This window comes from Dendrobates tinctorius, unplaced genomic scaffold, assembly GCF_039654945.1.
Source record: "Dendrobates tinctorius isolate UK_male_01 unplaced genomic scaffold, ASM3965494v1 ptg000129l, whole genome shotgun sequence".
Lineage (NCBI taxonomy): Eukaryota > Metazoa > Chordata > Amphibia > Anura > Dendrobatidae > Dendrobates > Dendrobates tinctorius.
The window spans coordinates 12,155,534-12,168,061 of NW_027361797.1; the positions used below are offsets into that span (position 1 = coordinate 12,155,534).

The window sequence follows — 12,528 nt, forward strand, 5'->3', positions numbered from 1 at the left end:
GCTACGTGGGCACATAGCCTCACACTGCTTATCTATGAACTGCTCAAATATTTATGCTTATCTCTCTCCCATAATGACTATTCCGCTTCACGTCACTTGTCTTATCTATTGAGTTATTTCTGTGCTGTTTTGTGTATAAATATGTGATTCTTCAGATATTGTATTAGTCTAGCCTGATGAAGAGACCTGCGTAGTCTCAAAAGCTTGCAATGTGTTACCATCTTTTCAGTCAGCCATTAACAGGCATCAGCCACTGAGGACTCTCAATTCTAAATATTCTTCTTTACTGCTGCATAGTAACCACCACACTAGCATTTGCAGAACGCGATGCCTAGCAGATACCTATCCCCGCCATATATCACTTATGATTGCTGCGCAGGACAGAGAAAACACTACAGATACACAACTCTAACCCAAAATAAGGCAGAGCAGGATCATCTAAATCAGCTAGTGCCCCCAACAGAACACACGGACCCACAGGACAAAACTGCTGGTAGCAGAACACGTGGAGCGACAGTCCGAGCCAGAAATAGCTAGCGGCAAATCCCAGAGAAGAAAAGCCACAACAGCTGGACAAAAAGTACAGAAAACTCTGCTAGAGGCTACAGATTTATGGATCCTCATAAGGGTCCCCACAGTGTGTAACCCCCTACACTACAAGCATAGGACTGTAGTACAAGGTCCAATCTACTGGCTCAATGCACTATTAGACTGAGCTCACTTTGATATGTACCAAAATATGACTGCGATTACCCTTCTGCAGTATCCTTCCCTCATAGACTACATACAATAAAAGAATCACTGTGCGGGTTTTTTGCTTTTTTTTTTATTTCACCACCAGAGCAGCGTCAGTAACGCATGTACCGTGTGTGCAGAACACTTACCAGCTGGCGTTTTCTGCAGGTCCCGATGCCGCTCTTCTATCACGACTTAAATTGTGGCCTGCCAGATCTCTCCAGAGTTTGCACAGATCACAAGTCACTTCTCAATGGAAGTCTATGACTCTCAGAATGAGGCGCTCATGTAAAAGGTAGCGTCTGTGAGCGGTGAATTCCGGCCAGTCACAAGATGGCAGAAAGAACCTAAAATGGAGCTGGAAAACTAAAACGGCCGCCGGTAGGTATTTTACTGTTCACAGTGAGCACACATTATTGATACTTATCTGGTGGTAAAAAAAAAAAAAAAAAATGTATACTTGGGAGTGGTACTATAATTGATCCCATACAGAGGTACGAGTCAACCTGCAACTAACTGGCTCTATGACCTCAGCCAGGTATGTCTGACTCAAGCATGGCAGTATTTCAGATGAGAACAGATTAAAGGGAATCTGTCACCCCATTTTCGGCCTATAAGATGCGGCCACCGTCCATCAGGGGTTTATCTACAGCATTCTGTAATGCTGTACATAAGCCCCCGGTGTAACCTGAAAGATAAGAAAAATGAGTTAGATAATACTCACCCAGGGGTCCGGTCCAGTGCGGTGGGTGCCGCGGCCCGGTGCCTCCCATCTTCTAGCGATGACGTCCTCCTCCTTGCTTCTGTCGTGGCTCCTGCGCAGGCGTACTGAAGTGCGCAGGGAAATGTCAGAGAGGTCCGGCGACTAAGCACTGCTGTACTTTACTCTGCCCTCAACAGGGCAGATAAAGTACGACTGCGCAGGAGCAGCGGCAGAAGGAGGACATCATCGCGAGAAGATGGGAGGTGCCAGACCGGACCGCACACCCATCGGACCGGACCCCCGGTGACTATAATCCAACTCGTTTTTCTTATCATTCAGGTTACAATGGGGGCTTATCTATAGCATTACAGAATGGCGGTGGCTGCATCTTATAGGCCAAAGATGGAGTGACAGATTCCCTTTAAAAGACTGCGCTAGAGACTAGACGGACAGACGGGTTCTCGGCAGCTTCTCTCCTCCCGCTGACAGATGTCTGCCTATATAGGGAAACGCCGGTCTGTCAGCGGGTGGAGAGAAGCTGCTAGGGACCTGTCTGACTAGTGCCTGCGTGGTCTCAGTCCATGGTGGCTTTTAAAAGCTCGTTCTTGTCTGAAAATATAACTGTCTGACAGAGCTAGTGCCGGATACAAGGTGCCCACAGACTGGGCCGCATGTATCAGATACCAGGGTCTCTAACAAGAGGCCACAAGACCCCAACCATTGCCTGACAATGATGTGACCGGACCCCTACACTGGGTATGTAAGTACATCTGGGGTCTCCCAGAATCAGGAGATAAACACAGATCTGGCACATTCCCGGAGTCTGATCCTTCACTGGGCTGTATGGGGAGGGGGTGACGTGTGGCAGCCGGAATGTTATCCCCCCAGGATCTGGGGTAGCAGGGACCCAGATGTGTTGGGGGGGCGCCTCTAGTGCTGAGGCAGATCCCTCCGGCCCTACCTTTATATAGATTGGTGACAGCTGTGGCGGCGTTCTGGAAGGTGGCCCACAGCGGCTGCCCCTGCTGCTGACACACGCGATCTGGAAGGGAAAACACAGGAGACGTGAGCGGAGCACAGCACGGGGCGGGCGGCCATTTTGCTCTGCTGCTTGCTGGGGCCCGGGGAGGTAGCAGACGTGCCCGCCGCCGCCACCGATCAGGGGCCATGCAGCCGCACGGAGCTGTCAGTCACAACAGACGCCATTTTGGAGAGACTTCCGGTAGAGGCGGGTGACCGGGGGCGCAGCTGTCAGCTCCAGGGGCCCGGAGCGCTGGGGGGCGCCCCCTAGGTGGCTGAGGGCAGGCCGCCATCTTGTTGCGGGTGCCCGGCCCCGGCACTGACCTTTGTAGAGCTGCGCCACGGCGGTGGCAGAGTTCTGGAACAGGTGCCACAGCTTGTGCTGGCCGTCCTCGGTGTCGGCCTCCGGCTGCTCCTCCTGCTCGGCCTCGGCCAGGCACTGGCGCTCCCATTTGGTGAACCAGTATTCGGGGCCGTGCTCCTGGATTTCCGCCTCGCCCTCCTCTTTCTTGTCCTCCATTTTATTCCGTCCCCCGGGCCTGTTGTTCTCCTCCTCCTCCTCCGGGGTAGGGTGGTGAGCCGTCACAGCGCTCAGCTGACGCCCTTCGTTCTCAGTCTGTAGTCGCCGCGCTCTAAGAATAAGTCCGGAGTCACGTAAGTGAAGGGAGCGGCGACGTGAGACAAGAGCGCCCCGCCGGCTACCTCACCCCCATATTGCCTCCGTGCTGACTCCAAACAAACTGAACCTGTGACGCCGCTGACCTGACACTAAGTGTAAGCTCGGCGAAAACCTGCTACCATGCCAACACCGCCCACTGGGGCATTCCTCGAGGCTATTGGTGTGACGGTCGCTTTGAACTCCAGAACGTTTATTTGATTAGCTAATAAGGCTGTATGTCTAGTGACGTCACAAAGGGAGGAATGCTTCGCTCAAACTTGGTTGCACGGAGACTGAACGTCAGCACTGCGCATGTGCGTGAATCTCAGTAGTTGTTATGGCTGGCATTTGCAGGGGGAGCAGCGCTGCTCCTCTGCTCCTGGGGAGTGTTCCTGTCAGAGCACTTGTCTGTAACTCATGCCTCCAAATATTCATCAGGAAGTAACCACTAGTGAGCCAGACATCAGCAGTGACTTCATTACCTCAGTGCGAGGAAGTATTTATAGGATGAGGCCATGTAACCCCAATGTCCCTTATAAAAACATGGCGGGTCATGAGGCCACGACTGTATAAACACATTAGGCCGCAAACCCCCATTACACGGCCATCCTGATCCGCCCGCAGCTTCCCAACGCACTGGAGCCTGTGCTGCTAGTGAGATTCTATAGCACCAACATATACCGCCGCACTTTACAATTCAGGGATTAGTGAGGCGATGGGCAAGCCTAGAGCGAGAAGCACATTTAATATTGTGGCTACTGGGAAATGGCTGGATTGTCTGAGGTAGTGCATTCCAGAGAACTGGTGCAGCACAAGAGAAGTCTGGACACAGGAGTAGGAGGCTGGAATTATAGCGGATGATGGTCTGAGATCATTAAGAGAGCAGAGAGCACTAGTAGGGTGGTGCAGAACCATGGAGAGCTTTGTGGGTGAGAGAGAAGATTATATTGTGCTCGGCAGTGAATGGGCAACCTGTGCAATGGCTGGCAAAGGGTGGAGGCAGCGGCTGGAGAGGAATATGATCCTGGATGCCGCATTCAGGATGGGTTGGAAAGGAGTGATTTTAGTGAGGGAGATTGGTCAGAAGAGAGTTACAGTAGTCCAGGAAGGAGTGAATAAGAGCAACAGTAAGAGTTTTGTCAGTTCCAAAAGTAAGAAAAAGGCGGATTCTGGAAATGTTTTTGATGTGTATGTGACATGATAAAGTGACTGATTTGGTAAAAGGCGTAAACCCGTGAGTCAAGTCTAACCCTCGTACCCTCATATTGAGCATTGGAGCATGGGTTCACTATGAATTGTGAATCAGAGCTGACAATCTCTTCCTCCTATTTGCTCAATGACCCTTGACTAAACAGAGGGTCTGTGATGCAGCGACCTCCTTTAGTATGGTCAGTATGAATATGACACAGCAGGTTTGTGTGGTGACACTTTTCTGTTCCTTTGAAATTAAGCAATTCCTGACTTCAAAACAGTGATAAAGCCACGTGGCCAATGTCCCAGACTTTGCGTGACCACATTGAAAGATACGAATATTGTTTTTTTTGTAGTGTGAGGTGTAGGTTCTATAAATATGGGAGACATATTTTCGGCATCATGACACAGTGCATTGACTTGCATTGCCGTGCGGCCTGACCACTAGGCCAGAATTAATATCAACCATATAATGTTGTGTATGCCATATCTCATATGTATAGAAAGCTGAAATTACCATAGGATATATGGTATTAATATCGTCCGCCTAAAACCTCCAAGGGAAGGGGGAGATATTCTTTAGAGAAGTTGTCCACTACTTGGACAACTTCTCATACCCCTTGCTATAACATAATAAAGCTCATACTCACCTCCCGTGCCGGCGCCTTTCCAGCGGTGTCGGCGCTTGCTCTCCCCGGGGCTCTCGTGCGTTGTTGTGACACATGACGCCAATGCCTAATCAGCATCGGCGTCAACTCGTCCCGCAAATAGGAAGCCCTCACATGACTCTGCTGTCAGAAATATGGAAAAATTATAGCTCTCAAAATATGGCGATGCAAAAAACTAATTTTTGCAATAAAAAAATGGTGGCTCAGTGGTTAGCGCTGCAGCCTTGCAGCACTGGGGTCCTGGGTTTGAATCCCACCAAGGACATTATCTGCAAGGAGTTTGTATGTTCTCCCCGTGTTTGTGTGGGTTTCCTCCAAGTACTCCGGTTTCCTCCCACACTCCAAAGACATACTGATAAGGAATTTAGATTGTGAGCCCCATCGGGGACAGTGATGATAATGTGTGCAAACTGTAAAGCGCGGCAGAATATGTTAGCGCTATATAAAGATTATTATTATTATTATAAAAAAAAAAGATTTTTGAGTGTGTGACAGCAGCCAAACTTAAAAATAAAATATTACAATATGATTAGAAATAGAACAAATTATACTCATGAAATCACATTTTTGGTACTGATTTCATGAGTATAATTTCTTCTATTTCTAATCCTATTATAATATGGTATACTGATATAGTTATTAATAATATTTGGGTTTTTATGTGATATTATTATACGTGCTCCTTTATGATCAGCTGTCTACATTTTATATATTTCTTTATATATTGTTAAAAAAAAATGTTTAGGTATTATTTCAATAAAAATTGATATGAATTATATTTTAGTATATTTTTGTCTTTATTGCACATTTTTTTGGAGGATTTTATCATCATGCAACAATGCAGCCTGTCATCTAAATGTAGCAGAGCATAATTTATAGTGCAATGGATGGGTCAATTGATGCCACTTTTCCTGGTATCTGCCCCTAATTTGAGCTGTTTTGGCAGCTTTTGGTCCCCCTGAAGGTGTTGTGTATGCGTTTGGTTTTGCCTCCCATTGAATTCAATGGTGTTTGGCAAACTATTCGTCGAACATCGGCAAGTTTGGCAATCATAACCGAACTGAACCTTAAAATGTTTGCTCATCTCTGCTAATGAGGAATTCTGCTGTTCTGGCACCTCGGGGGCTCTCCAATTGGTCATGGCACCCGCAAACCATAGCAGTAAAATTTGCATTATTGTATGATGCTTCTTCCCTTCTGAGCTTTTCACTGTGCCTGAAAAGTATTTCCTGTACATGTAGGGTATTAGTGAAATCTTGACAAACAAATAGGTCAATTTTTTCCTATTAGCCCTTAGAAAAATTAAAAACTTGAGTCTAAAACAACATTTTAGTGGTAAAAATGTAATTATTCTTTCTTCGCTGCCCAGTAGTATAAAATTCTGTGAGGCACATGTGGTGTCAATATGATCACTGCACCCATAAAAGAATTCATTGGGGAGTGTAGTTTGAAAATGAGGTCATATACGGGGGAGTTTCTGCTGTACTGGCACCTCAGGGGTAGTACCAGTACTGCCATGTTGTGAAACATGTAGAAAAAGAAGTTCAGCTCACCCTCGTGAAAGACTTTATATGGTCCATGTGTGGAGCACTGGATTCCGTCTCTGCCAAACGTGGAAACGCTGAGGTTAACATGATAGGATAATCCAGCTCTCACAACAAATGCAATACAAAAAAATTGTCTTTATTAATTCTCCAATAAAGGAATAGGGTTATATAGGCATTGTTGTGCACAGCCTGTAAAAAAGAGTGGGTGTCAAAGAACCGAACGCGTTTCAAACACTATTTGTGTTCTTAAACTCAAATATAGTAATGTTCTTAAACTAGAATATAGTAATGCTGGGTGCAAGTGCCCTAGAAAACAGTGCTCACATTGTGCCCCCTAGAAAGTAATAATGTCCTGTGTGTGCTCCTTTGACAGTTACAGTAACCTGAGTTCCCCTATAACAATAAGTACCCACGTTACATTTAATAATGTCCCGAGTCTCCCCCCTGTACAGTTTCCCTATACACAGTATGATGCTCCCTTACACACAGTATAATGCCCCCTCACTCTGTAGTACCACTTATACAGTATACTGACCACTTAGTATCCTCCAAACTGTTTGGATCCAACACTGTATGATGGCCCCATCATTGTAATCTCTACATTGTATGATTGACCCCTAGATAGCCTCCATATAGTATAATGCACCAGATAGTCCTCAATATAGTATAATGCACTCCCCATAGGCCTCAGTATAGTATAATGCATCAGATAGCTCTCAATAAGGTATAATGCACTCCCCATAGGCCTCCATATTGTATAATGCACTCCCTGTACGCCTCCGTATAGTATAATGCACCAGATAGCCCTAATTAAGGTATAATGCACTCCCTATAAACCTCCATATAGTATAATGCACTCCCCATAGGCCTCCATATTATATAACGCACTCCCCATAGGTAGACTCTATATAGTATAATGCACTCCCCATAGGCAGACTCTATAGTGTAATGCACTCCCCATATTCAAACTATATAGTATAATGCACTCTCCATAGGCAGACGTTATATAGTATTATGCACCCCCCCATAGACAGACTCTATATAGTATAATGCACTCCCCATAGGCAGACTCTATATAGTATAATGCAGCCCCATAGGCAGACTTTAGTATATGCACCCCCTATAGACAGACTCAATATAGTATAATGCACTTCCCTTAAGCAGACCCTGTATTATAATGCACTCCCCATAGTCAAACTCTGTATAGTATAATGCATGTTAGAATCTGTTTTGTTTGACTGTCCGCCATTTTCTTGTGGTGTTCAGGCTGCTGGTCTTTCTCCTCTGGTTTTGGGTTTGTCTTGGGTCAGGTGATTGTATCACTCTTTATTATCCTGCACCTGTCTCCCTATCCTTGCTGGACAACAGTGTTAATCCGCTTGAGTTCTGGCTTGGTGCCTTGCTTTGCCTTCTGTGTTTGTAACTTGCAGTGCTGGGACCTCTGGTCCTGCTAGTCCTTGTTTCTTTATCCTATTGGTTTCTGCAGCCTTCTCTGAGTTTTCTATTAGGAGGTGACCCATTTTTATACCCAGTCCTTAGATCTTTCAGGAACCCCCCTCCCCCTATCTATAGGTCTTTGCTTGAGATTAACCTAGGATCATCGGTGGGTCTAGTCGCAAGGAATGGGTCGCCCACTCCTTCGTAGGGTATCAGTCTAGATGTAGTGCAGGGTCAGTTTTCCCCCTTCTACCATAGTCCTGTGCTGCAGAACCTTAACAATGCACTCTCCATAGGCAGACTATATGTAGTATAATGCACCCTCTATAGGCAGACTCCATATAGTATAATGCACCATCTATATGTAGACTCCATATAGTATAATGATCTCCCCATAGGCAGACTCTATAGTATAATGCACTCCCCATAGGCAGACTCTATAGTATAATGCACTCCCCATAGGCAGACTCTATAGTATAATGCACTCCCATTGGCAAACTCTATATAGTATAATGCACTCTCCATAGGCAGACTTTATATAGTATAATGCACCTAGAGGCAGACTCTATAGTGTAATTCAGCTCCCCATAGGAAGACTCGTTAGTATAATGCAGCCCCCATAAGTAGACTCTAATATAATGCAGACTGCCATAGGCAGACTCTAATATAATGTATCCACCCATAGGCAAACTATAATATAATGCAGCCCCCCATAGATAGACTCTAATACAATACAGCCCTCCATAGGCAGACTGTAATATAATGTAACCCCCTATAGGCAGTCTGTAATATAATGCAGCCCCCCATAGGCAGACTCTAATATAATGCAGTCCCCAATAGGCAGAATGTAATATAATGCAACCCCCATAGGCAAACTGTAATATAATGCAGCCACCCATAGGCAGACTGTAATATAATGCAGTCCCCATAAGCAGACTGTAATATAATGCAACCCCCATAGGCAAACTGTAATATAATGCAGCCCCCCCATAGGCAGACTGTAATATAATGCAGCCCCCCATAAGCAGACTGTAATATAATGCAGCCCCCCATAGGCAAACTGTAATATAATGCAGCCCCCCCCATAGGCAGATTGTAATATAATGCAGCCTCCATAGGCAGACTGTAATATAATGCAGCTCCCCATAAGAAGACGGTAATATAATGCAGCCCCTCATAGGAAGACTCAAATATAATGCAGCCCCCCGATGGGCTGTCTGTAATATAATGCAGCCCCCCCATAGACAGACTCTAATATAGTGCAACCCCCATAGGTAAACTGTAATATAATTCAGCCCCCCCATAGGCAGACTGCAATATAATGCAGCCCCCCTTAGGCAGACTCAAAATATAATGCAGCCCCTCATAGGCAGACTGTAATATAATGCAGCCCGCCATAGGCAGACTGCAATATAATGCAGCCCCCCCATAGTAGGCAGACTGTAATATAATGCAGCCCCCCATAGACAGACTGTAAAATAATGCAGCCCCCCCACAGGCAGACTGTAATATAATACAGCTTGCCATAGGCAGACTGTAATATAATGCAGCCCCCCATGGGCAGACTCAAATATAATGCAGCCCCCCCACGGGCAGACTGTAATATAATGCAGCCCCCCATAGGCAGACTCTAATATAATGCAGCCCACCATAGGCAGACTGTAATATAATACAGCCCCCCATAGTAGGCAAACTGTAATATAATGCAGCCCCCATAGTAGGCAAACTGTAATATAATGCAGCCCCCCATAGACAGACTGTAATATAATGCACCTCCCATAGGCAGACTCTAATATAATGCAGCCCCCCACATGCAGACTGTAATATATTGCAGCCTCCCATAGGCAGACTGTATTATAATGCAGCCCCACAGACAGCTGTTTCGGGGTGTTGCCCCTCATCAGTGTGGAGTAGGATTCTGGCTAGGTGGGAGCAATGCTTAGTGGACCAACATCACGAAACAATCACTGACCTCAGCGAGACCAGTCAAAGAAAACACTGCGGCAGCCGGCAAAGGCGCTCAATCAGTGAAATCCTAGGTGCATTGCTCCCTGGGAAATACGAATATGCAAATAAAGTCCGTGGAGCCTCATTTAAGAGTCTCAAACACGGGACTGGCCAGATCTTCCTCCGGAGAAGGACCCAGCCAAGGAGTGGCTCCTTTCTCTGGAGGAAGATCTGGCTAGTTCCGTGTTTGAGACTCTTAAATGAGGCTCCACGGACTTTATTTGCATATTTGTATTTCCCAGGGAGCAATGCACCTTGGATTTCACTGATTGAGCGCCTTTGCCGGCTGCCGCAGTGTTTTCTTTGACTGGACTCCCTGAGGTCAGTGATTGTTTCGTGATCTGCGTCAGGAACATCAGATGCTGACAGGGACATGATGGGAGAGGGAGCATAACGCTCTCACTCTCATCAATGTGGTCAACTGTATCAGCATGGCGCCGATAGAGTTGAACCTGCGACAAAGGGCGGGGGGGTCCACTGCTGGCACCGGGCCCCCTCGCCTGCTCAGGGGTCCCATAGCGGCCGAGTGGCAGAGCAGGGAGATCGATTCTACCTCCTCTGCCACAGAATGTAACTGTATCGCCGATACAGTTACAGTAACCAAGCTCCGGGTGGGCCCCCTCAGAGTGCAGGGCCTGGGACGATGGCCTCCTCTGCCCCCCTGGTAGCTACACTACAGCTTGAGGGGTTTAGTTTCCAAAATTGGATCAGTTGTGGGGGGTATTCCCTGCTAAGGCACATCGGGGCTCTCCAAATGGGACATGGTGTTCACTGATGTTTCCAGCAAATGTTGCGTTCAAAAAGTCAAATGGTGCTCCTTCCCTTCTAAGCCCTGCTGTTATGAATGGGTCACCGAGGAGAAAAAAGCAAAACAAGCTAAGTCACAGAAAACCAGAGAGGTTGGTAACTATGCAGATTGCAGATCCCTGATCTTACCACACAACTAGCAGTAGCCGTGGAGCGTGCCTACGATGTTCCTAGACGCCTCGTCACGGCCGGAGGACTAAATAAGCCTAAAGCAAGAAAAGGGAATACTAACTGCCCCAGAGCAGACCCCAAAGGAATAGATAGCCCCCACACATGTATTGACAGTGAAACAAGATGAAGGCACAAACACAGACAGGAAAATAGGCTGAGCAATTGATGGGGCCCAAACTAACTAGACAGGAAAGGAAAGGAAAGACACTGTCTGCAACCTGCAAAAAAACCTACAAAAATCATGTCCAACACTTCTGATAGCAAAATTAACCCTAAAGTCACTAGACTTCTCCCACTATATCAGCACTCTGAAATATTCTGAGACAGAGCAAAAAGAGACCGAACTAGTAAGGGACAAAAAGCCAATTGGCAAAATAGTGATAAATAAGAGTGGAAATTCAGCACAGCCCCCAGCCGGGGCTTGCTGACCACACAAAAAACTGAACAGACCAACAAAATCAAGTGTGAACATTAGCAGAAAAACTTAGCTTTAGATGACTGGAACAGAGCTGAAAACCAAGAGCTGACAAGCCAGAAGGAATCACCAGCAACTGAATAGGGCGTCAGCTGTCTTAAATACAATCTGAGAATCCTGAGGTCCAATCATCATCCTCATTCTCAGGTGGCAGACCTCCACCGATCAAACCAGCCTCACCACCTCCTGTCACCACCAGAGGGAGTTTGGAAGGGAAACTCACAACTGGTGAACCAGAGAATGAACTCACAGCACCCTGCTATGCGTCCAAACAGTAGTTTTCACCCACATATTGCATCTTGTCATACACAGGTGAAGTTGCACAACGAATTATATGGTGCAATGTTTCCTGTTACCCTTCTGAAAATAATTTTTTTTGGCTAAAGTAACGTTTTAGAGGGAAAAATTTGATTTATTATTTTCACAGCTCAACGTTCTAAACACCTGGGGGTTCAAGATGCTCAACACACATCTACATACAGTGGGTACGGAAAGTATTCAGATGCCTTTTTCACTCTTTGTTTCATTGCAGCCATTTGGTAAATTCAAAAAAGTTAATTTTTTTTCTCATTAATGTACACTCTGTACCCCATCTTGACGGAAAAAAATACAGAAATGTAGAAATTTTTGCAAATTTATTAAAAGAGAAAAACTGGAATATCACAAGGTCAAAAGTATTCAGACCCTTTGCTCAGTATTGAGTAGAAGCACCCTTTTGAGCTAGTATAGCCATGAGTCTTGGGAATGATGCAACAAGTTTTTCTTACCTGGATTTGGGGATCCTCTGCCATTCTTCCTTGCAGATCCTTTCCAGTTCCGTCAGGTTGGATGGTGAACGTTGGTAGACTTCCACTTTCAGGTCTCTCCAGAGATGCTCAATTGGGTTTAGGACAGGGCACTGGCTGGGCCAGTCAAGAATGGTCACAGAGTTGTTCCGAAGCCACTCCTTTGTTATTTTAGCTGTGTGCTTAGGGTCATTGTCTTGTTGGAAGGTGAGCCTTCGGCCAAGTTTGAGGTCCAGAGCACTCTGAAAAGGTTTTAAGGTTTTCATCCAGGATATCTCTGTACTTGTCACGGTCCCTGTGCCTCCCGTGCCTCCAGACACTCAC

General features: G+C 46.2%; 1 protein-coding gene across 1 annotated transcript in view; it reads right to left on the minus strand.

The window, feature by feature from the left end:
* The window catches only part of HAPSTR1 (HUWE1 associated protein modifying stress responses), a 42,109-nt gene extending 38,841 nt beyond the window's left edge, over nt 1-3,268 (minus strand). The window contains exons 1-2 of the mRNA XM_073542832.1: nt 2,783-3,268; nt 2,400-2,480 (exon numbers count right to left, since the gene is read on the minus strand). Of these exons, the coding sequence (XP_073398933.1) occupies nt 2,400-2,480; nt 2,783-2,978 (277 nt within the window). The 5' untranslated portion in view covers nt 2,979-3,268. The remainder of the gene's footprint in view (nt 1-2,399; nt 2,481-2,782) is intronic.
* Between the last annotated feature and the right edge of the window lie 9,260 nt (nt 3,269-12,528).